General features: G+C 43.0%; 3 protein-coding genes across 7 annotated transcripts in view; 1 reads left to right on the forward strand and 2 right to left on the reverse strand.

Annotated features, from left to right (window-relative positions):
• The window catches only part of ARMH3 (armadillo like helical domain containing 3), a 153,463-nt gene extending 138,763 nt beyond the window's left edge, over positions 1–14,700 (reverse strand). The window contains exons 1-7 of the mRNA XM_048506896.1: positions 14,499–14,700; positions 5,261–5,372; positions 4,768–4,824; positions 4,379–4,525; positions 3,838–3,945; positions 2,500–2,592; positions 1,858–1,932 (exon numbers count right to left, since the gene is read on the reverse strand). Coding sequence (XP_048362853.1) covers positions 1,858–1,932; positions 2,500–2,592; positions 3,838–3,945; positions 4,379–4,525; positions 4,768–4,824; positions 5,261–5,362 — 582 coding nt within the window. The 5' untranslated portion in view covers positions 5,363–5,372; positions 14,499–14,700. The remainder of the gene's footprint in view (positions 1–1,857; positions 1,933–2,499; positions 2,593–3,837; positions 3,946–4,378; positions 4,526–4,767; positions 4,825–5,260; positions 5,373–14,498) is intronic.
• Positions 14,588–19,960, forward strand: HPS6 (HPS6 biogenesis of lysosomal organelles complex 2 subunit 3). Its single transcript, XM_048505017.1, has one exon. The coding sequence runs from the start codon at positions 15,359–15,361 to the stop codon at positions 17,834–17,836; it is 2,478 nt and encodes an 825-aa protein (XP_048360974.1). The 5' UTR covers positions 14,588–15,358; the 3' UTR covers positions 17,837–19,960.
• Positions 19,961–22,669: 2,709 nt separating this feature from the next.
• Positions 22,670–24,137, reverse strand: part of LOC125437460 (prominin-1-A-like) — a 46,604-nt gene continuing 45,136 nt past the window's right edge. For all 5 annotated transcript variants that reach the window (XM_048505020.1, XM_048505019.1, XM_048505021.1 and 2 more), the window contains one exon: positions 22,670–23,635. In XM_048505020.1, the coding sequence (XP_048360977.1) occupies positions 23,584–23,635 (52 nt within the window). In that variant the 3' untranslated portion in view covers positions 22,670–23,583. The remainder of the gene's footprint in view (positions 23,636–24,137) is intronic.

Here is a 24,137-nt window from a genome sequence, read left to right on the forward strand (position 1 = left end):
ACAATTAGCAAATTAAACAAGAGGCGTCCAGGCTCAATTTAAAAACCCACCCCAAGAAGGGGGAGATGGCAGGCCCCTCAATATGAGGAGCTCTGTTGTACCAGTGCCAAAGCAGGAGCAGTGGGGGGCACCATATCAGCGGCTGGACACTCCAAAGGCCCGGTGGAACAACACAGTCTTACAAGTACCATGACATGACAACGTATTTCATATTCTGATGACCAATGATTACAACGTCTTACTGATTGTCAGAGGGTGCCTTGCTGGAGGGGCAGTAGTTCATCTACTCGAGCATTCTCTTTCATAAAGCGGCCAACCGGATGTCCTTGAGAGTCAACCAACAGGGCTCATAGGTCAAGGCCATCTCCTGATGCTAATATTGGTATCTAGCAGTTTGCTATCTCTGAGGCCCATTATGCACAAGGTGACTGCTATGCGGCAGGAGCGTATGTCCATAGCAGCAAGGTTGCTCATGCAGATATATTTCCCCAAGCCCTGCTTTCAATTTCCATTCTCCTTGCACCAGGTGACATTACTTTGAGACTTTAATTTTCTTTCCTGCCAGAGTGGGGTAGATTTGCCAAGGAGAACACCTTTGCCTCGTTCATCTTTTCTCTGCCCACCACCAGCCTCTCCCACTCCCATGCACACCTCTCCCCTTCCCCCTTTTCAGATTTGTTATTGATTTTCTGTTATTTATTATGCAGCAATATTGATATATCAATAGATAATCACTGCAAACTCACTGTCTTTTATTGCATTTGAAAATCTCCAAACGGCAGATCAGCCATTTCCCTCATGCTCTCACTTCCAGAGACACTGCAGTGAACAACTAGCTGGGGGTGGGGTGGGGTGGGGTGGGGGGATGTCTGTAGGATGAATTACGAATGGTGGGCTAACCATTTAAAAAAGGCAGCAGGAACTGTGTGTGTGTGTGTGGAGTGGGGGGGGGGGGAGAGATATCAGTTCTAAAACATGGTCCCCTTCTTCAGCAGAGTGTGATCCAGGGAACTGCTTTGCCTCTTTCATTTTAGGGGGGTTATTTTTGAAAAGGAGTTACGATATCAGTATAACTGCAATCAAAAGTATATTGCTATAACTGCAATCTAAAGGACTTTAAACGAACTACCAGGTATAATGAGATCTGTGCCTTTAGGAGGAACTGATGGGTGGAGTGGCCTGTTGGGACTTCAGCAAGCTAGCTTTGGAGCAGGCAGTGAATGCTTCCTCATGTGTAAATTCATCTGATGACATCCATGGGCAGTAAAATCCACCATTCTGAGTGAAGTACTTCCTTCTGCCCTTTCTGAATCTGTCGCCCTCCCTTTTGTTTTGTTTTCTGTAAATTGCAAAGTCAGGACTCTTTACGAAATATGTCAACCCCTAAATCATCTTGGTTGCTCTCTTCTTCATTTTCCAGTTCTGCAGTATCTTTTTTTGAGTAGCAATCAGATTTATACACACTATTAAGGATGTACCTTTAACCTATACAAAGGGTTTTAAAGTATTAGCTGCTTCATTCTGCAGGTCAAATTCTTTCTTTGGAAAAATGTAGAAACGGCAGACATACAAATAAACAGTTGGCTGATCTCCTAAAAGCAGGTCAGTTTTGTCTATAATTAACCTTGGGAATTAGATCCACAGTGTCACATGTCTCCTTTCATACTGTTTATAAATAACTTCTTAAAATTCAAGTACTATTTAAGCCAAAACAAGAACAACAATAGCATGTAAACTTAAAATGCATGCTAGGTGGCATTTAAATAACTTCAAGGAAAAAATATGACTGAATGCAATGAACTATGAAAAATGAAGTGTTCGAAGGGATGGTTGGGGGGGTAGGTGAGATGGAATTACCTGTAAAATAGCTTCAAAGATGCTGTTAATCATCACATACTCCAGAATTGTGTTCTGACTGATGTTATCTGTTACCTAGATTAAATGAAAGGCTTTTTAAGGAACATTCTAGGAAGTCCACTAAAATTAAGTGTTCTCTGTCATTCACTACTAATCATGCAAAACAGATACTTTGCTGAACCCACCAGCCAGTCATTTTCTTTTAATTATCAGACTCTTCAGAGAAGCCATAATGAATTATCCATGGTTTCTAGATATGCATGTCATTCATACAGTTGACTGGAATGCCCCCATTTTTTTGTGTAAATAAACCTGTTCCACACTTCAAGATAACTGAACAAGATAAAACTAATTTACAAAGTTGCATCTTCCCTTAAAAAACAGTTAAAAGTCTCTCAATGAGAAGTATGCTATCTTAAAACTACATCAATGTAGAAAAGTATATCCTTGTGTAGGAAGTAGAAAGCAGTTCAAGTACTTGCCACAATCACAACTCTAGGAACTATATCTCTAATACACAAAGCTGATCTGCTGGCACTGAAATTGCCCTTTTCCCTGGAAATTAGCATCACAATGTTTGCTTTAAAAGTACTTTCCCCCCAACCAAGTCTACATACTTTACACTTCATATAGCTTACTTACAGTCACCAAACAGAGCAGTAGCTTCAGGCACAAACTCTTGAGGCTTTCAGACCCTTCTGCACAAAGAAGTGAGTCCAAGCTCTCCATCAGATTCTAGAGAAAAGAGCAATGATTACAACTCACTGCAGACCTATGTCCTCCACACCACTGTAGGTGAAACCCATCAAGATTCAAGAAGGGCAAGAATGAGACTGGTAAAAAATCTAGCCCAAATTGTTCAGATAATATCCAGAGTTATTTTGTAGGATTATGTCAATACTTAGCAAATGACTTTTCTTACCATTCCAAGCACAAATATTCAGTACACTAAACTGTTTGCAAGTGAATTATGAGTCCAATCCAGGGGGAAGCGGACTCACCTCTGGAGCCAATGCAGCCTTGTGGTGGTGGAGGGGGAAGACACACAGGTGCCCAGGAGACGGGTTGCGCCAAATACAGTTTGTGTGAATGTTTAGACAGACACTGACTTGAACTATGTACTGTACCAGCAACAACAACAAAAACAAACACAGGGTTCCGAAAGTACACTGTGAGAATGATTCAGTACAAGTACACACCTAATCTACAATTGGTTCAGCAAACATAAATTGAGCACATGCACACTGACTATGTGAAAAGGGCTACGATCAAAAGATGTTAATGCAGCAACTGTCTCCAAAACTGTGTGTTCCATCGATCCAAACTGTAAAATGTATATATGACACAGAATGGTTTCCTAAAAACTGCAGTAGATTTTATCAAGAAATATGCACAGATATTTCATACTGAAAATATAAAGTTGAACTGAAGTGTACTGAAAATACAACTAGTGTCTGCCTTTGGAATTCATGGAAGCCTTAGGTCTTGCAGTACTGTTGCAGTGCTGCAATTGTTTATGACATATTATTCCTCACTTTCAAAAACAGATAATAAAACCACCAATATGTATGATACATGCAGTTCTGATGTTATGTAAGGAATTTGCTATACTTGGTGAAAGGACACTATTTTGGCCAAAAAGTATTTTGTTTCCAGTTACACATCAAATGCAATGCATAGTCTTACAAAAAAAAATGAATACACTGTCCGGAATTCAATGTACCAGCTATGAAGTATGAACTATCAACTGTTGTTTCCTAGCTATCACTTGTATACAGAGGTCCAGTTAGCCAGGAGAGTGAAAACAAAACAATGAACAAGTATTCTAACATTTTTTGTACATAACCTGCAGTTCATTCCATGACTTAGGCTGGTCCTTTAATACAAAGGGAGACACTGTGCCTGATGCACTTAGCCATCAATTGTACGTCTTCTTTGATGCACAAAAGCACCCCTTTTTGAAGTTTAGGAAGCTCTCACCTTCATGCACATCTCAGCCTTGTCAAAGCCCATCAGCATATTGATAATGTCAAAACCAGATGTAGATTTGTTCTTCTGATGAACCCCACGGATCAATGCACATAGTGTCTGTGACAGAAAAAAGAGAGATACCTCCAATAAAGGACCCTTATCCATAAGCTCCAAAAACTTGTCACATTTCTAGAAGAAACCTGATTAATGTAATACAACATATGTTGACGTTTCCCTTCTATCACTTTACAGCCTGAAGGTTTGATGGGGTGGGGAATGCATTAAATGTTTGCCAATAGCTGTCCTGAATTTAGCAGACTACATAGGCAACAACAAAGCAGCAAGGAACGGAAGAGTTTAACCATCCTAAACCTTACAGATTTTCAAAAGGGAATGTATATTCACAGTGAAGCTATGTGTACGTCCCAGGACGTTAACAGAAAGTGGGCCCTTTCCCTCATCAACACAATGGTCACTAGGTGGCTTTCCATAAATTTAGTTCAATGAAAGTCAAGGACTGTTCTGTATATTAGAATGTATAGTACAGAACCTGTAATGCATTGACCACTCTGATTGGATGCTCTTCTCCCAGGGCTCGGATACAGCGTTGGAACAAAGAGTTAATGTTATCTTTTATCTTCATTAACTCTTCACCATCTAAAGACTCCAGCTTCCCTTCTAGATACTCCAGATTCACCTGTCAGACAAAGGAGGAAAGAAGTATATGAATTACTAGAGACTGTAAGTTACGATCAGAACATTCTATGGCTCATTCCGCACATGCAGAATAATGCACTTTCAAACTGCTTCCAGTTCTCTTTGAAGATGTGCGAAATAGCAAAATCCACTTGCAAACAGTTGTGAAAGTGGTTGGAAAATGCATTATTTTGCGTGTGCAGAAGGGGCCTAAGAGAAAAGCATTTTATACTTTGGTATTACCTTCATGAGGAAAAGTTCCTCCCAGAACCGAGGGTTGCATTTACTGGGATCTTCTGTCTGAAAGAGTAAAAAATCTTTTTTGCAAGAGACATAGTGAATACAAAATATAGATGTTCTGAAAGCAACATTCTAGGCCCAGGAAAACAGACACAAACATCCTATGCTGTCTTCTATAAATTCTCAACAGTGAAACTGCAGAGGCAAGTCTACAAAGAAAATTCAGTTCCAGTTTGGAAATTCTATCTTCTAAGAAAAGAAAAACCCCAGAGGCACTCCATGAGGAAGAAGTCGGTGATCTCTCACTTTTAACATTGGGAATCTCAAAATCTGACTATATAAAACCAAGAATGTGATCCAGAAATAAAAGAATAGAACACACAAAGCTCTAAAGATTCCTAAACCTAGGCAGTGTCGGGGTGATTCCACAGTATATCAGCATCTTATGTAGAAAAGAAAAATACCCCAATGAAAGTAATAGAAGTTCATCTCTCACCATGAAGATCTCATCATACATCAGCACAACCTTCTCTTTCAAGGGCTTCTTATTAGCTGAAGATTTCCGAAGCAATCCACCTTTCTTCTCAGCTTGTGCCATGGTTTATAGCCTGTAGATAGACAAACTATATACCTGAGAAGTTCTCTCAAGTTAACCTTCCAGAGCTCTGATGCAGTCCCAAATCATGTTTAAACATCAAGTGAAAGCATGTATCTGATGCATATAATAATCACACAATTATTTCATACCTGATGACTATGTAGTTTGTGTGTAGATGCATGTGCATATCAGGCATTAAAAAAACAGACTGGACAGTAAGCCCTGCCAAAATTCACCCAGGAAATCAATGGCTAAGCCAAGGTTAAAAGAAGGATCTCTAACAAACGTAGAGTTTAACAGTCCACAAGCTATAGCTGAGAATGTAGCACATGAAGAATTGCCATAATAGACTGTTAAGGATGAAAGCCTATAGGATGAAGATGATAGATTCACGCATATTTTGGATGTTAAAAATATTGTGCATAGTCTCAAATGCATATTTACATACATATATCTGATTGACCTCACCCAGCATCAGTGCTTTTTCGGCCCTGGCCCCTGCCTGGTAGAATGCTCTAGTGAGACCAGGGCCCTGTGGGACTTAAGGCAGTTCTGCAAGGACTGTAACATTGCCTATGATCAAGGCAGTTACAGGGGTATAATCTAAGTGCCTCCCTCCTCTTTGTCCCCTCAATGATGTTTTCAGCAGGGATAGGCAGTGCTCATTTTATTGTAAATTATAATATTGCCGTCTGGGGCACTGTCATAATTGTTATTGGTTCCAAATTGTGATTTTATATGTTGTAATCTGCCCTAAGCCCATAAGGGGAAAAGCGGCCTAGAAATGTAATAAAATTAAATAACATACATTTCAAGAATCTGAGATGAACCAGTGAATGTACACATGGTGATAAACATACCTTTACCATGAAGGTATTACCACTATATACCCTGAATAATGAACCGGCTTCCTTTTTTATACAAAAGAACTAACAAAATAGGCATCATACTGATCCATAATTTTAACACCTACACGTGACCAGCAGAGATTCCCTTTCCTTGCGCTCCATGCCATTCCTACCCATGCTGAGAACTGTGACTTTAAAGCAACAAGCATCTCTCAGGTGGCTCTGTTCAGGCACAATAAATAAAACACAGAGGAGCAGGAACACAGCAGAACATTTGCAGTGCTGAGGGAGCTCTGCAAATCAGCCTATGGCAGAGAATGTGGCAGCTGATTATAACAGATAGAGGATACCACAGCCGTTACCCTCCTGGAGCACTTTCAGTGACAGATATTCCAGTTTCAGACCACCACACAGAAGTTTATTTTCCACAGTTATCAAGAAGTCCATAAAGCTCTGCATTCCTGCTATATATTTGCTGCTCTAAGTGATGTAATGCAGAAGATTTACCATTAGTACCTCTGGAAAACACTGTTCACCTCCTTCCAGTACAAGCAGATATCCACGATAAGTATATGTAACACTAGTGGAATGTACTGGTCATATTACCACTCTGTAAGACCATGTTTATCAGACTCCTACAATATAATTCTGTGCAGAAATACCTCAATGAAATTAATAGGCTTAAACTGAAGTAACCGCACAGGATTGCACTGTTCGTTTTAAAGTTCACCAGTCCCTTTTAATCTTCCTGTGACTGAAAAAGAATTTACACAACAAAAGGTCACATTCCCCTCCTTGGACAGCTTCCCATTACAGGAAATAAAACATTACTCAACAGGAAAACAAACTGGAAATACTAAGATCTCAATTTTTAAACATTTATTTAGGAATACGGGGAGGGCAGTGAATGCCTTAAGAATGCCTAAAATAAATCAGCCTGTACACATCAACTCAAGAGTGATCTCACTCACAGCTAATCATTTAACATACCATACTTTGGGTTCAATGTTCCTGAAAAGAATTAGAAACACCCTTTTTGAGTACTAGGTTTCAATACGTTTTTTGAGCAACCAAGAAGGCAAAGGATTTTAGGGCTCTTTGGAAAAGCAAGCAACTATTAATCTGTAGGACATTCTGAACAGGAAGAAACAGATGGAGCAATCCTACATAGGTCTACTCAGAGGGAAATCCCACTTAGCTCAACTGGACTTACTCCCAGGACAATATATGTAGAATCATAGCCAAATTGACTCACGATCATTCAAAACATTATTTTTTTTCCTCCTCTTTTTGCCTTTAAGCCTTTTGCCTGATGGCAGAGTTTTATAGAGATCAAAAGCTTGAGTTATTTTAATGACTTTAATTCTCAGATTCTAATACAGAGGTAACAGGATAATAGAAGGTTTCAATAGGGCTAGAACTAGGTTGAGCTATAGACAGAGAAAACCAGCGTGCATGCGCATACAAGGAATTGCTACAAACAATGGCCAAAACAATCTTGTTCTTATAGTTCCCAGAATAGAAAATCCAAATTAACATGTGGGGAACTCCAAACAGAAAGGAACTTCAAGAACTTTTTTATGTCCAATCATTAGTACTGAAAACTCAGTCTTCATTTTTACTGTTTGTGAGACAAACAGCAGAAAAGCAAAGTTATTCTGTAATTTCCACCCAAGTCTGACTACTGGTACCCTATCAGATTGAACCTCTCAGTCAAGCCAAGCTCAGGAGACTCTTCCAGTCACCCCATCCACAACATTCATAAAGTTTATTTAGCCATATAATACCACCAAGCAACGGAGGGAAACCTGAGCCAAAAGGGCAGCCTTTGACTACTAAATGCTAAACAATAGTTGCAAAGCTTGCAAATCTCCCCACCCTCTTCTTAGCCACTGCTAAAAGACTGACTCAGATGGTTGGTCTGACTAAACCAGAGTGGTGTAGTGGTTAACAGGAGTGGCTGGCCTCTACTGGAGAGCCGGGTTTGATTCCCCACTCCTCCACATGAAAGGTTGACGATAATCTGGTGAACCAGGTATGTTTCCCCACCCCTACACATGAAGTCTGTTGGGTGATCTTTGGCTAGTCACAGTTATTGTAGAACCCTCTCAGCCCCACCTACATCACAAGGTACCTATCGTGGGGTGAGGAAGGGAAGGACTTTGTAAGCCATTTTGAGAGTCCTTACAGCTAAAAATGAGGTATAAACCCAAACTCTTCCTCTTCTTAGGAACTGACTGCCCTGTTAAAGATTCTAAAGAAATATTAGATCATGTATCTGCTGTGCTTCTCTGGCTCTTCCTCTGGTAGCTTTGTTTGTTCTCCCAAGCAGGACTGGGGAGGTGGGGCGTTCACAAGAAATCAGAGGTAAAGGACCCAAGAGAACAATAGGGAACATAGCTTTACATTATCATTACTATTGAGCTCACCCAATTTTTTCTCACCCCATCTTATGTGCTAGCCTCTAGGTCTTCCACCCATGAAATGAAAAGAGAGAAATGCCCCATATTCTCTGATGGATACAGTTTAGACAAGAATAATTCCTGAAATGGGAGTTTCTATATTTGAGCTCACCAGATAAAACATTGTATTTCCCATTAATCATACCTTGCATTCTCACCACATGACTCAAGCCTGTATCTTTCTACTATTGCCTAATTAGTCTTTGTAAACAAAATTAAACCCTCAACAACCTTTAATCAGAATGACTCCAGTGCTCATGAATTAAATCCCTTGTAATCCCACTGCAATGAATACATTTGTGCAGATGTAACTCACTCAGCAAATAGCTCTCATGTACAAGAAATAGGTTAATACCAAGCCACTCCAAGTACGCAAAGGCGTTAAACATTCATTTTTCATTCTGAAGCCCAGCATTTGGCAAAAAAGAACTCTTCCCAAGGTGAGACCACACAGCTTAAAGAATGCCAGGCGTCTAATAGGAACTATTATAAAGCCTGACCGAGGAATCTTTGAAGACATGAGTTACAGGAGCCTTCTTACTGCAAATGCTAAGTTTGTGGACCATTATTTTACAATTTCAAGTCTTATATGTTGTGTAAGAACCACTGACTATCTCTCTTGTACAAACAAGAAAAGAAGAAAGGGGAATGGGCATAATAGTTGACAATAGATTCAAATAATACCATTTGGTAACACAAGAATGAGAGCAAGTGTGATGAAGTAGAATTAGGATCTGGGAAACTCTGGTTTGAATCCCCATTCTGCCATGGAAATTTGTTTGGGCCAGTAACACACTCTCAGCCTTGACCTTGGCAAGCATTTGGAAGTGAGACCAGGTCATGAGGCAGAGACAATTGCCAACTACCTCTGAACATCTCTTGCCTTGAAAACCTCACCAGGGGTTGCCATAAATCAGCTGTGACCAAAAGGCAAAAAAGGCCAGAATTTCTGCTTTTTTGCTCTGTGTTTGAACCCCCTCAGATTCCAGAATCACCTAACAACAACTTCAATCATTGTCAAATTTCTCCATTACCTGGAAATCCAACGGGCTGACCTCACTACTTCAGAATAGTGCTTAAAATAGTGGAATCGTAAGAACTAGAAACCAAGATGTGCAGGCAAAAGAGTATATGGTATAATTTGGCACAATTGCAGACACATCAATAGTAAAACAATATTAATTCTATTAGACATATAGACCACACATATTACATATTTAGAGAATTCTATGCCACCTCTCCAATAAACCTGCCTGAGGCTGGCTAGAACATAACCAATAGAAATTCCTAATTAAAACTCACCATAAAGCAGCCAATCAGTGCATTAAAAAATTAAGCAGCTTAAAATGAATACCAGTTTCCCTATAGCGTGGCTTAGAACATTCAAATACTGGTTATGAATTCGCATCTCATTTATCAGATGCTTTCTGAATCCAATCTTTTTTAACGGGTTAGCCTCTATTGAAAGAAAAATCAGCTCTATTGATTTACACATGGATTCATTATATGAGCTTTCCACTATTGAGACCTTTAAAGCAATCAAATTTAGATTCTTGGAATCGGAAGCACAAAACCTTTATCCTGCGGCTTTTAAAACCTGTTCTCCGTTGGGCTTGGGGATCCCAATTAAACTTCATCAAATGGCTGATTATCTTTACTTTCTTAAAAATCCAAATCACTGAACAGCATTTTCCCTGGCCAGATTCAATGCTTGGCATAGCCTCTTTCTCTATGGAAGATTCCAAAATGTTGCTTATGTAGAAAGACTACCCTATAAACTGGGTTGCCCCAAAACTGTACAGCACACTTTCTTCCATTGCCTGTTCTATGATGAAATTCAAGTGAAATATATAAACCCAATTTTAAAGACAAGAGGGTCAAATTTTCTGATAGTTCCAAGCTGATCTTCCTACTAAATCGCCCCAACTTTGAAATGTGCAAGAGTATAGCTAAATTTCTGAAGGAAGCCATTAAACTCTATCTTCCAAAGAAAGGGTGCTAATTTTTATTCCAATCCTTTTTTATAATTGTATTAACACTTTACTTTTTAACTCCATGTAATGTTGTATTGTATGATGTCTTTTATCTATTTTAAATCTCTATATATTTTAAACTTTTGAATATTGTGTAATATTTTATAGCCTAGATGCCAATAAAGGCCATGGATTGGAATATCAATTTCCAGACAATGCCAGTGGGCAAATAATATTATTACACATACAATAATTATTACACATAAAAAGCTCCACATTCTCAAATAAAAAGCAAGATGGTTTACATATTAATTGCTAAGAAGCTTCCCATTCACAGTGCTCTTTGTTCCCATAACAGAGCTGTGCCTTCAAACAGTTGTTTTGGCTGCTGTCTATTATGTTTGAGTAGCCAAATGTGCAGTCAGATTTTGCTACAGCAGTGAGATTAGTGGATGGATGTTAGATTAAGATCCAAGAGATCTCAGTACACATCCCTATTTTTCCATAAACACTGGTATGCCTTTAAACAGCTGTACAATACCAACTTCAGGTACCGAATTTGCAGATGACACCCAAATAGGAGGGGTAGCTAATATCCCAGAGGACAGAATCAGAATTCAAAATGACCTGGACAGATTAGAGACCTGGACCAAAACAAACAAAATGAATTTCAACAAAGATAAGTGTAAGATTAGGCAGGAAATATGAAACGCACAGATATTGCTTAGGTTTTGCAAACTGAAGGTCATGGTTTCCTTTATTTAATTAAACTTTTAAGTTGTAGCATCATTTCATTCATTTAAGGTCAGCCTAATCTCACCAGATGTGAGAAGCTAAACAGAGTTGGCTCTGGTTAGTACTTAGATAGGAGACAACCAAGAAAGTCTAGTAATGCTACACAGAAGTCAGCAATAGCAAACTGCCTCCAGATATATCTTGCCTTGAAAACCCTACAGGGTCCCTATAAGTCAGCTGAAATTTGACAGAAAAGAAAAAAAAATAAAGAAAAAAGTAGAGTTTTGCATTACCACATTTTGTCACATGTCAGACACTTGAGGTATGTAAAATCAACATAACCAACACATGGAAATGGCAATAGTTTGAGAGTCTGCCTGGATTCACCATCATACACAAATACACTCTGGGCGTCCTCAGATGTCACAATTTTTTTACAAAGTTCTGTGCAGGAATGCCATGAAATATACAAGGCAACCATATACATATACTCAAGAAGCCACAACTAACTTCACTACATACATATACTCAGTAAAATACATCCATGTAATTGTCACATGTCACATGCATGTAATGGTCCAGTTCCCACCTATATGTTTTCCACATAAAAGTTTTAATTCTCAAATCAATGCTCAGAAATTATTACTGCACGCAAGATCACTCCTTTGTATTCTATTTTAATTAGGACCATTCCTGTAGTAATGTTCATTTACCAGCTAGAAACCTCCACTTGCCATTTAGTACACACTTAAAAACAAATGGGAAAAATCCACGAAATTAAAAAAAAACTTTTATCCAACCACAGAACAGTTAAAGCCAAGAATGATTTGTTCACTGCTTTTATTGTATTTTGATGGTGAAAAGTTAAGCTCAATAAACGAATGTTATGTATATAAAATCCCATTGACATGGAAAATGACAACTCTTATTAGGAAAAAAATCCGTCTGTGTATGTATTGAGGCACATGCCAATAGAAAAGAAAAGACAGATTTCACGTTTGGGGAACCAGGCACTGCGTTGCCTACAGTGAAATTACAGAAAGATTTAATGTGCCTAATTAAAAGAAGGGGGGATTTGAAGGAGGGGATTTGAAGCTTCCTCCTAAGAAAGACCGGGACCGCTTCAGGTTTTAGCAACTTAGTGCCTCTCCCCACCCACTATAAGCCTGTTTCAACAAGGGGAGAGGCTCTCTCCTTAACTATTCACACTCTTATTCGCAGGGACCCCCTCCCACAACGGCTCCCTCCGTGCCCACACCAAGCAGCCCCGTGCGTGCACCTTCCTAAGAAAAGCCCGAGTCGCACCCTAACACACGTTCCTATTCGTTATATGTTGCTCCTGCACCCGGTAGGATACTAGCAAGCTCTCTGACTCTAACCCCAAACCTAAACTCCCCTACCTAAGCATGAAGTACGGCCAGAGCGTGGGGTACTAGAGAATCCAGCCCCTTCAGGGGGGAACTCACCCTCCGTTACCTGAGCAGAGCAACAGCTTCCCAATGCGCACGCGCTAGCGATGCTGACCTCGCCCGGCGCGCAGGCGCGCTCTTTACTGTGAGAGTCGACCCGGCTCTACATGTTGGTGGATTGTAAGAGTTGGTCCTCCTGCGAAAATGGGAGTGGAAAGTAAAGCACGAGATGGCTCCTTGAGGCTGAGGGTGGAATAGGAAAGTATCTGTCCCAAAGCCCATTTTTATGAGGCAGTTATCTTAATTGAACCCAATAGGACATACATACTGCTTAGGGTAGGGCTCCGCAGAGAGGGAAGTGAACGTTAAGGCCAAAGCAATCACTTTGTGGGTTAGCAACTATTTGTGTAAATTATATACCACGACGGATAGTTATTGTAAACTCAGGCACGCGGTTGCCTTGGAAATCTTTGCTCGTAGTCAAAAGTCTTACAGGAATTCTCTGCCTAAAATGATTATTCTGCAGATGATTTCGTTGTTGATAATCTGGGGTTGCTTTTGTATGCATTTCCAAGTTTGTTTCCTATCCTCACCTATTACCTATGAAAAAGGAATAAATGCAGGTTGAGGATGCAGCTGTGTCCTGACTCCAGCCCACACTTTGCCAAGAGTCCAGCCTGCTCTTTGCCAAGCAAGAAGCTTCATCTGGTCAGTTCTGCTACCAGATGAACTTGAATGGCTCAGTCACACAATTCCAAAATGCTCTCATGGTGGAAAGAGTTACTTTAAAAAAAAAGATAAATAAATAAGGCACAGGGACTGGCTGAGGTTCAGTTGCAGGGCATCTGTTTGGCATACTGAAAGGCCCTGGCATTCTGCTAACGGTCAGGTGATCTGAAAAATGTCTAACTTGAGGTGCTGAAGAACCACTGTTAATTTGAGTACACAATACTGACTGTGATGATAGCCTGTCTGATCAGTCTAAGGCAGCTGTACACACGTGATGTATGTATTGATACTTGATAGAATAAATTGTTTTATTAGTTGACATGCTGAGCCTAAACGCACATGCAGCCCAAGCCTATGGATATTTACTCAGAAATAAATCATACTATGCACAGTAAAACTTATTGCCAAGTAAGCTTTGTTAGCAGTACAGTTATACCTATAAATTTCAGCCGGATTCGTTTCCAGGTGAATGTGATTTGCATAACAGATCTCATAATGCTTATTAGGAAGTAAATTCCATTGATTTCAGCATACATAAAAATATAGAACCGTTGGTGTGCCTGCTGACCATATCACATGTAGTTTACAATGTTGGGTGGAATACGTAAATGCAACTTTTGATCGGGGTCTCTTCAAGAGTCCTATATTGCATGGTAGATCACGCAGATAACATCCAGCGGTTGTAAATCCTACTGGGTTTGTCATTTACTTCTGTCCCTGGCGGATGAGGTTAAGTCGTCTCACCGTTGTGGCTGGGGACTGGGTACCTTCTCTTAAAGCTTAAGCGGGGGGGGGGGGGGGGGGGGGGCTGGGGGGGGAGGGGGGGGGGGGGGGGGGGGGGGGGGGGGAGCCCTGTTGCGGTGTAAACGGATCTTAATTCCGGGGAAGGGGGAAATATGCGCAGAAAAACGCCTGCACGGGTAGAATGCAGAGCCAGCCAGAACCCTCACGGGCCGTCCTTTGGAGTGGCGCCGTCTTACCAAGCAGGCGCAGCCCTTCCGCAGCCTTCGGAGTAAAGGCTACGTCGCTTCTCCCTGCCGTGCCCTTTAACGTGGGGGCGGAGCTGCAAAAGCGGGCCAGCCAGGGCGGGTTCGCCGCTCTCCTGCAGCGATTCCGCGTATCGAAGAGGCTGCTGCTCGGCCGAGGTGGGCCACAGGGGTTAACCTTCTCCGGCAGGGCGGAAGCAAAAGACCTGCTGCCCGCGATTCGGGGCTGAGGCCGCCGCGGTAGTGGGAGGGGAGCGGCTCTGCCCGGAAATTAAGGGCCTCGTGATTGCTAAGGCGTTGCTGGTGTTTGGAAGCGGAGGGAGAGGAAAGGTTTTGCCGCCCGGACGGGGAGAGCGCTTGCCTTGCGGAGACTGAACTGCAGCTCAGGGCACGGCCTTGTCCAGGAAAAGCCGTTGCAAGTCCTCCGGCGTGCTGCACGAGCAAGAAAAGGGAAGCTCGCTGGCTGGATTTGGGCAGCGGAGAACAGGACGCTGAATCAGTCGCGGGGAGCCCAGGCGTAGTAGGAAGAGCGGACCCCGGCAGACCAGAGGAACCGGGCAGTAGCGGGCATACATGCTACCAACGTAGGGAGGATGGGGCGCTTGATCTCCAGCGACCGGTACTGCCGGGGCCCCGAGGAAAAAGTTCGCGCGGTATATTGCATGTATACGTAGAGTATATGTAGAGCAGTGGCCAAAGACAGCAATCGGGGACTCATCGCTCTGCTAGTAGAGGTAGAGTAGCCCCGCCACGGGCCTGACGAACTTGTGAGCAGCCCGAGGTTGCAGCTGCTGTGGCGGGGCCCCCTCTAACTCCTTTCCCATGTGGTTGGCATCGCTTCTGGACGCCCCGAAATGAAGCGAGCCGCAGATGTGCGGCAAGTCTCGGATTGGAGCGATTTTGTCCGCGGCCGCTGCCTGCGGGAGCTGCTAGACCAGCGCCGTCCGGACAAGGCTCCCAGCCGCATCTTAGCTAGCCCCGACGGACAACATCTGTTCCTGCTGTGGAACCGGCCGGCCTCCCCGGCTCGAGTCGTGGCCTTTCAGCGCCTTGGCACCGAAGGAGGCGATTTCGAGAGGAGCTGGCAGCAGCCTGTGGTTGGGCTCCTTTTCCTGGAAAGCTCCCCCGGGGCAGTTTTCTGGGTGCTGGCTATCATCTGGGAGCAAGGCAGGACTGAACTCTGGCGCTTCATGCCTGCGATCGGGTGGCGTTTGCTGCAGAGTTTGGAGCTGTGCTGTGGAGCCCGGGCCCGCATCGTCTCCATCTGCAACGCGGGTAGCCGTCTAGTGTGGTGCGAGGAGAGGCCACCTCTAAACAGCCAGCTCACCCCAGAGAAGAGAGCCTTCAGGTACTGCATCTGCACTGGACACCTTCAGATTGGTGAGAATGGTGCCCAGCTCAGCCCCCTGCAGATTGTCTTACACAACAGCCCTGCTTTCCAAGTGCTGGCCTCATCCTCTGGTGTGTTTCTGGTGCCCGCCCCAGCCACTTTCGCTGGTGTGGCCAAGTGTGTTCTTATATGGCGACCAGACAATGCTGACATTGTTATTGCTGCTCCATCCAGAGGATGCATTTCCACTAAAGTGTTGCACCCTGGCAGGAAAGTTGACTATAAGAAGCTCATCTTGGGATATGTGGGAATTTTGGCATCCATGGAGATTTTGAGTATTCACAGCTGTGGCCTCTCAAGTAGCAAAGGGCTCCTCCTTGTCACCAGCTCAGGCACTGTGGACTTGGTTCAACCTAATGGACTGTGGAGGCCTGTCTTTGACTTTGGAGAAAGTGCCTTGGAAGCCCCAGGGGAGAGGGTCCAATTAAAAGTATTTGGGGACACGCTTGCTTACTTACTGGGAGGCGTTCTTTGTCTTGTAGACTTGAACAGTAGACAGCTGCTGGAAAAGAAACTCCTGAGCACAGAAATGCGTTTCTTGGATTTTCATTCAGAGGAGGAAGAAGCAACAGTGGTGCAGCTTCTTGCCCCAGATGGCATTTACCACCTTGACTTCTCTGGGACTGACAAAGACAGCCAACCTGAGCCTACCCTGGTGGAGGTGGTCTTTGAAGAGGCCTGCAAGTACTATCAGCGGCGGAGTCTTAGCAGCTCCCAACTCACTGTGGAGAAATTAAAGGGGGGCATGTTTCAGGCTCCCATTGCTCTCTCCACCATTCTGTGCCATAGCCTTGCTTCAAAGGATAAGAGGACTGGGGCCCTCCCAGAGCCTTATGTCAAGCTTTTGAGCACAATGCAGTTAGAGTTGCAAAGCTACCAGAACCTGGAATTCCTGAAGTCTTGTGTGGTTGGGGCCACCGAAAGCGAGGTGGACTGCTATGGGGAGGAGCTGATAGAACAGGAACTTAACCGTCTTCTGCGCTTGGATGTAAACAGAGAAAACCTGGCTTACATGAACACCATCTTCAATTCCTTCCCTGTGGCCTTCTGGAAGGCTATCCAGAATCATCTGCAACTGCAGCAGAATGGTGAGGGCCTCTTGGTAGCCAGAGCCACCCCAGATGTGTGGAAGAAAATTCTGGGAGGGGTTGTGCCCGGCCTGTGCAAGCAAGAGGCCTCTCTGAATGGGGTGGTCCCGCTCTTTGAACTCATCTGTCTTTCTCTTTATCAGTTCAAGCCTAAATGGCTGCCGAGGTTTGTGGAGCTGTCCCAGCAGTATGTGGGTACTTCCTGGGTGTACAACAAGGAGGGCCCTGAAGGTGGCGTGCCCCTTTATAAGAGAGCACTAGCCTTGCTGACAAGGAAGAGTAGCTGCTCTGTGGTCTATCCGGACATGGAGATTGAACTCCTTCTGTGCAGCCAGCGGCCCAAAGCTATCCTGCAGGCCATGGACCTCCTTATCAGTCACAGGAGATGGCCGTGCGTGATGGATGCAGCTGAGAAATTCTCTAGGTTAAGCCCTTTGCTAAACAAAGAGATTTTTATTGTCCTCTTGGGACAGTTTGCCCAGCACAGGGCACTGGACCCTTATTTGGACACGTTATGGGAGCTCTGCCCTGCAGATCTGAGTGCTTCTGACATACTAAGCATTATTCAACAGCATTTACCCCCAACAGAACTTGACCCCCCACCATTTCCCCCAGATGGGTCACCACAACTGACTGTTGGCTTGCTCAAGCCACTGTTGCACCGACTGGCGTGTTGCTCAGCTGGCCACGATGAAATCTATGCTGATGTCTTACAAGGGCCTGCTTTTCCTCCTCCAACCCCACCTAGGCAACAGCGAGTTGCTCCTAAGACAGCTGCTGTTCAGGAGGAGCATCTGCAAAGAACTGAGTCCTTTCACAATCACACGCAAGGCACATTATTTGAGGAGGTGTGAAGTTGGGACAAAGTTGGGGTGGGCAAAACTGTGTCTGATGCAATCGTTCCTGGGCAAATTAGGTTCCGCAGCATGTGCATTCCACTTAAGGCCTGCATTGCCCAGATGTCCTTGCCATAGTGGGCAGCAAGCCCTAACACCTTTGGAACTGCCAGCAGGTATATCTGGAAGTCTACAAAGCTGCTCTTATGGCAAGGTTTGGAGGGTCTGGGTACCTTAAATAAGAGTGAATTTACATACAAGAGAACCACATCACTGCTTATATATCAAAGTGACATAAAGATCTACTTTGGATGTGTTCTCAGCCTTTCATTAATAATGCTGGTGCAGTTTTTAATCTCCTTGTATATTTTGGCAGATATAAATTCATATTAATACATAATATTTGCACATTGAGCCCAGTAACATGGGGAAATTGCTTGGCTAACTCGATTGAAGGCATGTTTTGAAACCCACATTACTATGCATTAGTGTCTGCAATTTGTTTTCTTAGTGCAGGGATTGTGCGGTGCCAGCTAATTGGGGGCAAAGTTTTACTGGCCAGGAGTGTTTCGTAAAATGAAAGTTTGAAACTCCCTGATGAAGAGCATGTGAGTTGTCTACTTTCCTGGCTGGAAACTTGTGTCTTACCACAGCCTGTGCTTGAATGTGCAGTGTTAATGTTAGACAGGGCTGTTTCCACTGTGCCGATATGTATAAGCATATCTTTGTCCCTAATGGTGGCCTTATTCTTTTTCCTTTTTGAAAAATGCATCTATCAGTTTTGGGGGACCCTGCATCTGTGCCTTGCAGAGGAGTGCAATTTTGGGGGACCCTGCATCTTTGCAGAGGAGTGTAGTTGGTGCCTATTTATTTAAGGGTTGGGCTACTACTACTCTTTTGCTGGAAAAGGAAGAATGGAGTTTGTGTGTAAATGTGATCATGTTCAGTCCTTCATGCCTGTCAGCAGCTCACAGTTCCCTGTTCTATTGGGGTGGAAGAGATCCTATTACATCTTCATATAGCTAGTGAAAGTGAAAGTTTAACCACTATAGTTTTCCCCCATGGGTGTGAAAATGGAATCTGGGGATTTAAACAATTAATAAGCAGCAATATTTTCTTCTTTTTATAGGTAAGAGAAAAAACTTTTTAATCTAATTAAGTCATTGGCATTTATTTTAAAGGGCGAAGCCTCCCCAATGTGTTTCTAAATAGGGAAATGGTTTGATTACAAGGAAACCACTGTGTACTTCAGTTCTCTCTGTTTGAGGGAAGTGTTTATTATCTGCCCTGGAGTGTGGAACAGGACTGAGAGGCTTTGCTTTTCTCAGGACTTCCTGGGTTCTTTGGGGAGACACAGTCAGGAACTGTTATATTCTAGGCTGCTTTTTGTTTTAATCTCTCCCTGGTTTGCTGACTTTGTTCAGTAATTGTTTATTATGGAATAGTTCTTGGTCAGACAAGGCTCTGACTCAATATAGAGCTGCCTAGATTGCAAGAAAATCAACCAGCCTGCACCTCCTGTAACATCACAGTAAAGTGGATACGTCCTGTGCTGAGTGACTTCTTTTCCTCGTTGCTTTGGGTTCCCCCACCCCCTCTGGCAGGGGGAGAGACAGGGTAATTAGCACAACACAGAGAACGTTCTGATCCTCATTCCACTTTATTTCTAACCACTGTAATAATTAGGAAGGGTTTGGTCATACATGATACCATGGTGAGTATCTAAGATGTATCTTACAATGGTGAATAAGCTACCTTTTGAGCCCTCTGCAGTGAAACAGCACAAGTGTCTGGCTTATGCATATATACTGTCTGTATCTCATGCTATTTGCTGATGTTCATAGTCAATCTGCACATTCTCAGAGAACCCCACAGATTCCCTTAGCCTAGAGTCCAGTGTTTGGTGGGCTTTCTTTACCTGAAATAAACCATCTTTTGGATTCAACTCTAAGAGGAGGGCGTAGGGAGCCAAAGTCTGAGAACTTACTTTCTTTTCCTAACTGTGCACATATTTCATTATCTTTCTCTCTGTGCAACAGTAATGGGGCTCTGGGCTTCATAAGGGTTGGGAACTCCTGATTACAGCAGAAGCTGTGGTTATCTGTGTGAGAAACTGTCCATATGATTTCCTGATTGTCCAGAGCAGGGGTAGGGAACCTGCGGCTCTCCAGATGTTCAGGAACTACAATTCCCATCAGCCTCTGTCAGCATGGCCAATTGGCCATGCTGGTAGGAAACTGATAGAATGTGGACCCTGAGCTGCAGGCCCTACCTAGTCAGCCAAATAAGCTGATAAATTGGTCAGGCGGATTCCTGATCCAACAGGAAGAATACATTTTATGCTAGACCTGATGAACAAGTTTATTCTGTTTTAATGCAATACTTGGTTTCTGAAGATACATTTGTGTTCTATATGCAGTATTAAAAGCTAATGAACAATCATAGAGACTCTGTCCCTGGCTCAGAAGCGCCTGGCAAATAACTGTGGTCACTCAGCTGTGCATTTTTCTCCTTTGAGCTGTTGAGCCAAACTGGACAGCATTTGTTAAGAAGGAATAACAGAGAAACTGCACCATGAACTACAAAACTTCCTACCATATGAAAACCAATTGTTGCTAGAAAGGGCTAGCATGTTGTTCTGCTAGCAATCAATGCACCTTTGTCTTTTATGTCACAGTACAAAAGCTGTGATGGCTTTTTTAAAAAATTGGAGGGGGGTACTCTGTTTACCTGTGCCTCTAGCAAAGAAGTTAAAAGTATCCAGAAATAAGGTAGGAGAGATGATAGAGCACATGAGAATCAAGGAAAGAAACAGAAATAAAAGAGTATTTCCACAACGGTAGGCTTAAACGAGCATAAAATGAAGTATTTTGCCTTTAGGGAACTGGATGTTTGCTATTTTACTGGATTTATAAGCAGAGGCTTTGATATTTAGTTTATTGCTTAATTTGGTGTTTAATGCTCCATGAGTTTTTAGCTTATTGTGCTCTTAAAAGTGGGAGATTTGGGAGAGGGGTTACTGCTGCTGAATTAGCACCTGGGGGCATGTAAAGATCATATTTAAAAGGAGAATTTGACATCATTATAGGTTGCTGCCTCAGAAGGCTGCATCAACTTTTCCTCCTGTTCTCCTTACAAGTTTTTGCCCTTATCTAAAGACCTGTGTAGAACAGTTTGTGCCAACTTTAGTTGCCTAAACATTGATTTTTTTTTTAGGCAACAAATCGTAAAAACTTTTGCAAACGCTCCATCATGGGTAATATGGATCACTGTCTAATGATGGGTATGCTTGCTGGAACAATTTTCATAGCCAATAAAATGGTATCTTATTTTGGAAACCTTTACAAACTCTCTACATTAAACATTTAAGTATAGGCTTAGTAATCTGAAACACTTATGAAAAACATAATTGCATAGACTTAATTCGAAAGCTATGCCTGTGTGATAGAAAGTGTCAGTTAAAAGCTTTCACTTCCTAATGTTTGGAAGTACTGTTGATTCACCATTGTCTGAGCCTTTAGCAGAACTGGGCTGTACCCGAAAGGTGTAATAATTTCACCTCCAATGTTTCAGGCCACTCTCATGCTCTTCCAGGGGTGTAACGAGGCAGCCCTGGGCAAACTGTAGCCCTGGGCAAAACCTGAGTTGGATGCCCCCCCCCATGGGCGGCCACTCCACCACGACCAAATTTTTTTTGCACCAGGACAATGGTGCCTGCAGGGGGTGCATTTTTAGACATATCAGCACCAAAATTTCAGATTATCATCTGGAAACTGTCCTTATGGAATCCCCAGGTTTGGTGCAGTTTGGTTTAGGGGGTCAAAAGTTATGGACCCTCAAAGGGGGTGCCCCATTCCCCATTCTTTGCTAAGGAGATGGGGGCTACCCTTTGAGGGTCCATAACTTTGGACCCCCTGAACCAAACTGCACCAAACTTGGGGGGTGCCATCATTTCCAGATGATACCCTGAAATTTTGGTGCTGATACATTCAAAAATGCACCCCCTTCAGGAACATCCTAGAAATTTGCCCAAGAATCTTTGTTCTGCATTGAGTTTTCTGCATTGCTGTCAATGGGGGTTGCAGGCTGGGGAGGCACATTTCTGAAGGCACAGTCTCAAAACTTTCATGGTCTCATCAGGAGACTTCCCTAATGATACCCCCCAGGTTTGGTGCAGTTTGGTTCAGGGGGGCCAAAGTTATGGACCCTCAAAACTGTAGCCCCCATCTCCTATTAGCTCCCATTGGAAACAATGGGGGATGGGGCACCCCCTTTGGGAGTCCATAACTTTGGACTCCTTGAACCAAACCTCACCAAACTTGGGGGGTAGCATAAGGACAGTCTCCTGATGATAAGCTGAAAATGTGGTGCCACTAGCCTAACAACTGTGCCCCCTGCAGGTCAAAAATGGAAAACCACTAAAATACCCAAAAACGAACCCTGCATTTTGATCCCCCCCCCCAAGGTGATGCCCTGGGCAGCTGCCCACCTTGCCCAATGGGCATTACGCCCCTGTGCTCTTCCTTTACCTCTGAATTTTGTTGTTGTTGCTATTTTGTTTTCTCACTAATGAATCCACACACTTATCATTTTTCTCTCCTGTTCTTAAGCAGAACATTTTGGCTTGGATGCGTTGGAGTATTTCCTCAGAAGAAAGGGGTTGAGTTTTTTTGTTTTGCCAATGCATCCTTGTTGCTACAGACCTCATTTTCACATACCCCCCATTCCCCAGGTTCCCCAGAAACAGAATGTTAGGGCATTCTGAGCTACAGCCAGGAATGGGGGAGAAGGCAAGAACAATATCTTAAGTCTGGATATATAAGACTGAAAAGAAGAATATACTGATGCATGTACTAGAACAGCAACAGGCTGTATTAGGAAATGTACTGCTGATACAAAGAGCAGTACAAGCATGGATTAATATGGGAGTTTATCTAATGCCAACAAAAAAAAAACAGTTCTGGTCTACCTACTAACACAGAGGTCGGAAGGAGGTAAGACCAGCAAGGCACTTCATTCTTAAGAATGTAACAGTGTATAATTATAATCACTCAAAATAAATTATTCATGTATCTCTGAAATGTTAACAGACCTAGAGCATACACTGTCTCTGTAAATTTAACAATACCAACAGCCTGCAGCATTCTACTCAACAGAAAGTAAATTACTGTAGGCAACAGTTGTTCAGTAGATTATTTCCTGTAAAGAATGTGATTGAGGGACCTTCATTTTAATTATCCATTGTCTTGTCACACAAATCCAGCTTCATTGGCATTAATTGCCTCACAAGGAGGTCTATGTCAGGATTTCTGATTGAAGTAATTGCAGCAGGAGCGCCTTGAGTCACCCAAAGTTCCAGCCTCATAAGGCATATTAAACACAGCAGACACTGAATCCAAAGGATCAGCAAGGCCCGCCCTGGTCCATCTTCATCCAAGCTGCAGCACAAGAAACTGCAGTCTTGAGAGCACTGCAGCAGCAACAAAGTGCAAGGACTGCAACCATAGTATTCACGGTAAAAATGAGTTGAGTACACAAGATTATAAGGAACACAGCTCGGCTGGACGCTTGTGTAACAGCAACTGGGGTTGTGAGTTTGCCACAATGTTGTCCTGTGCAGACAATCCAGTGATGTCTCCACCAGGAAGAAATGCTGCTAGATGCTGTCTATCATGGTTCACATTGGAAAGAGAAGTCAAGGGATAGTGCACAATTCAGTGTCGCCCTCAGTGCAACTCAGAGGTAGATGGGTGAGAAAGGGGCCACTATTTTCTCAGCTGTGGCCGGGGCATTGTGAACACTTTTGGTGGCCTTGATCTGCAAAGGGAGGAAAGAGAAAAAAATAAGTTTTCCTGCACTTGCTAGATGGTATCTGTTTTCTTTTAACATCCACCATATTATCAGAGAAGGACCAAGCTTCTAACGACAATTAGAAAAAGTAGTATCAGATAAGTAAAAGACTTTCTGACCATCCAACTATGGAAATAACTTCAAATCCACCAGTGGGATCCATTGCTGGGTGAGGAAAAAAACTGCATGTGCTATTTTCATAGTGAAAATCCACCCCCTCCAAAACTGATAATTACACAAAACACACAACAATTTATATCAAGGGGTCAGTGGGGGGAATCAAATACCCCTCTCTTTATTTCCCCATATACATTATTGCTTAAAGTTAAAATAAAACCTGTTGGAGAGCTGCACAGATTTCCTGCATCAAAGCTCGTTAGGCCCATAGGAACACACAGCAGGAGAGGAAATGAGCAGCTGAATGCATCCCAAGATGACCTTCCTGCTTCTTTACATCCTTCTCATTGCC

The sequence above is a fragment of the Sphaerodactylus townsendi genome, linkage group LG08 (assembly GCF_021028975.2).
Source record: "Sphaerodactylus townsendi isolate TG3544 linkage group LG08, MPM_Stown_v2.3, whole genome shotgun sequence".
Taxonomy (NCBI): domain Eukaryota; kingdom Metazoa; phylum Chordata; class Lepidosauria; order Squamata; family Sphaerodactylidae; genus Sphaerodactylus; species Sphaerodactylus townsendi.

Bases quoted from the DNA above. Each gene is read 5' to 3' on its own strand.
- HPS6 (XM_048505017.1), top strand. From the start codon at position 15,359: ATGAAGCGAGCCGCAGATGTGCGGCAAGTCTCGGATTGGAGCGATTTT.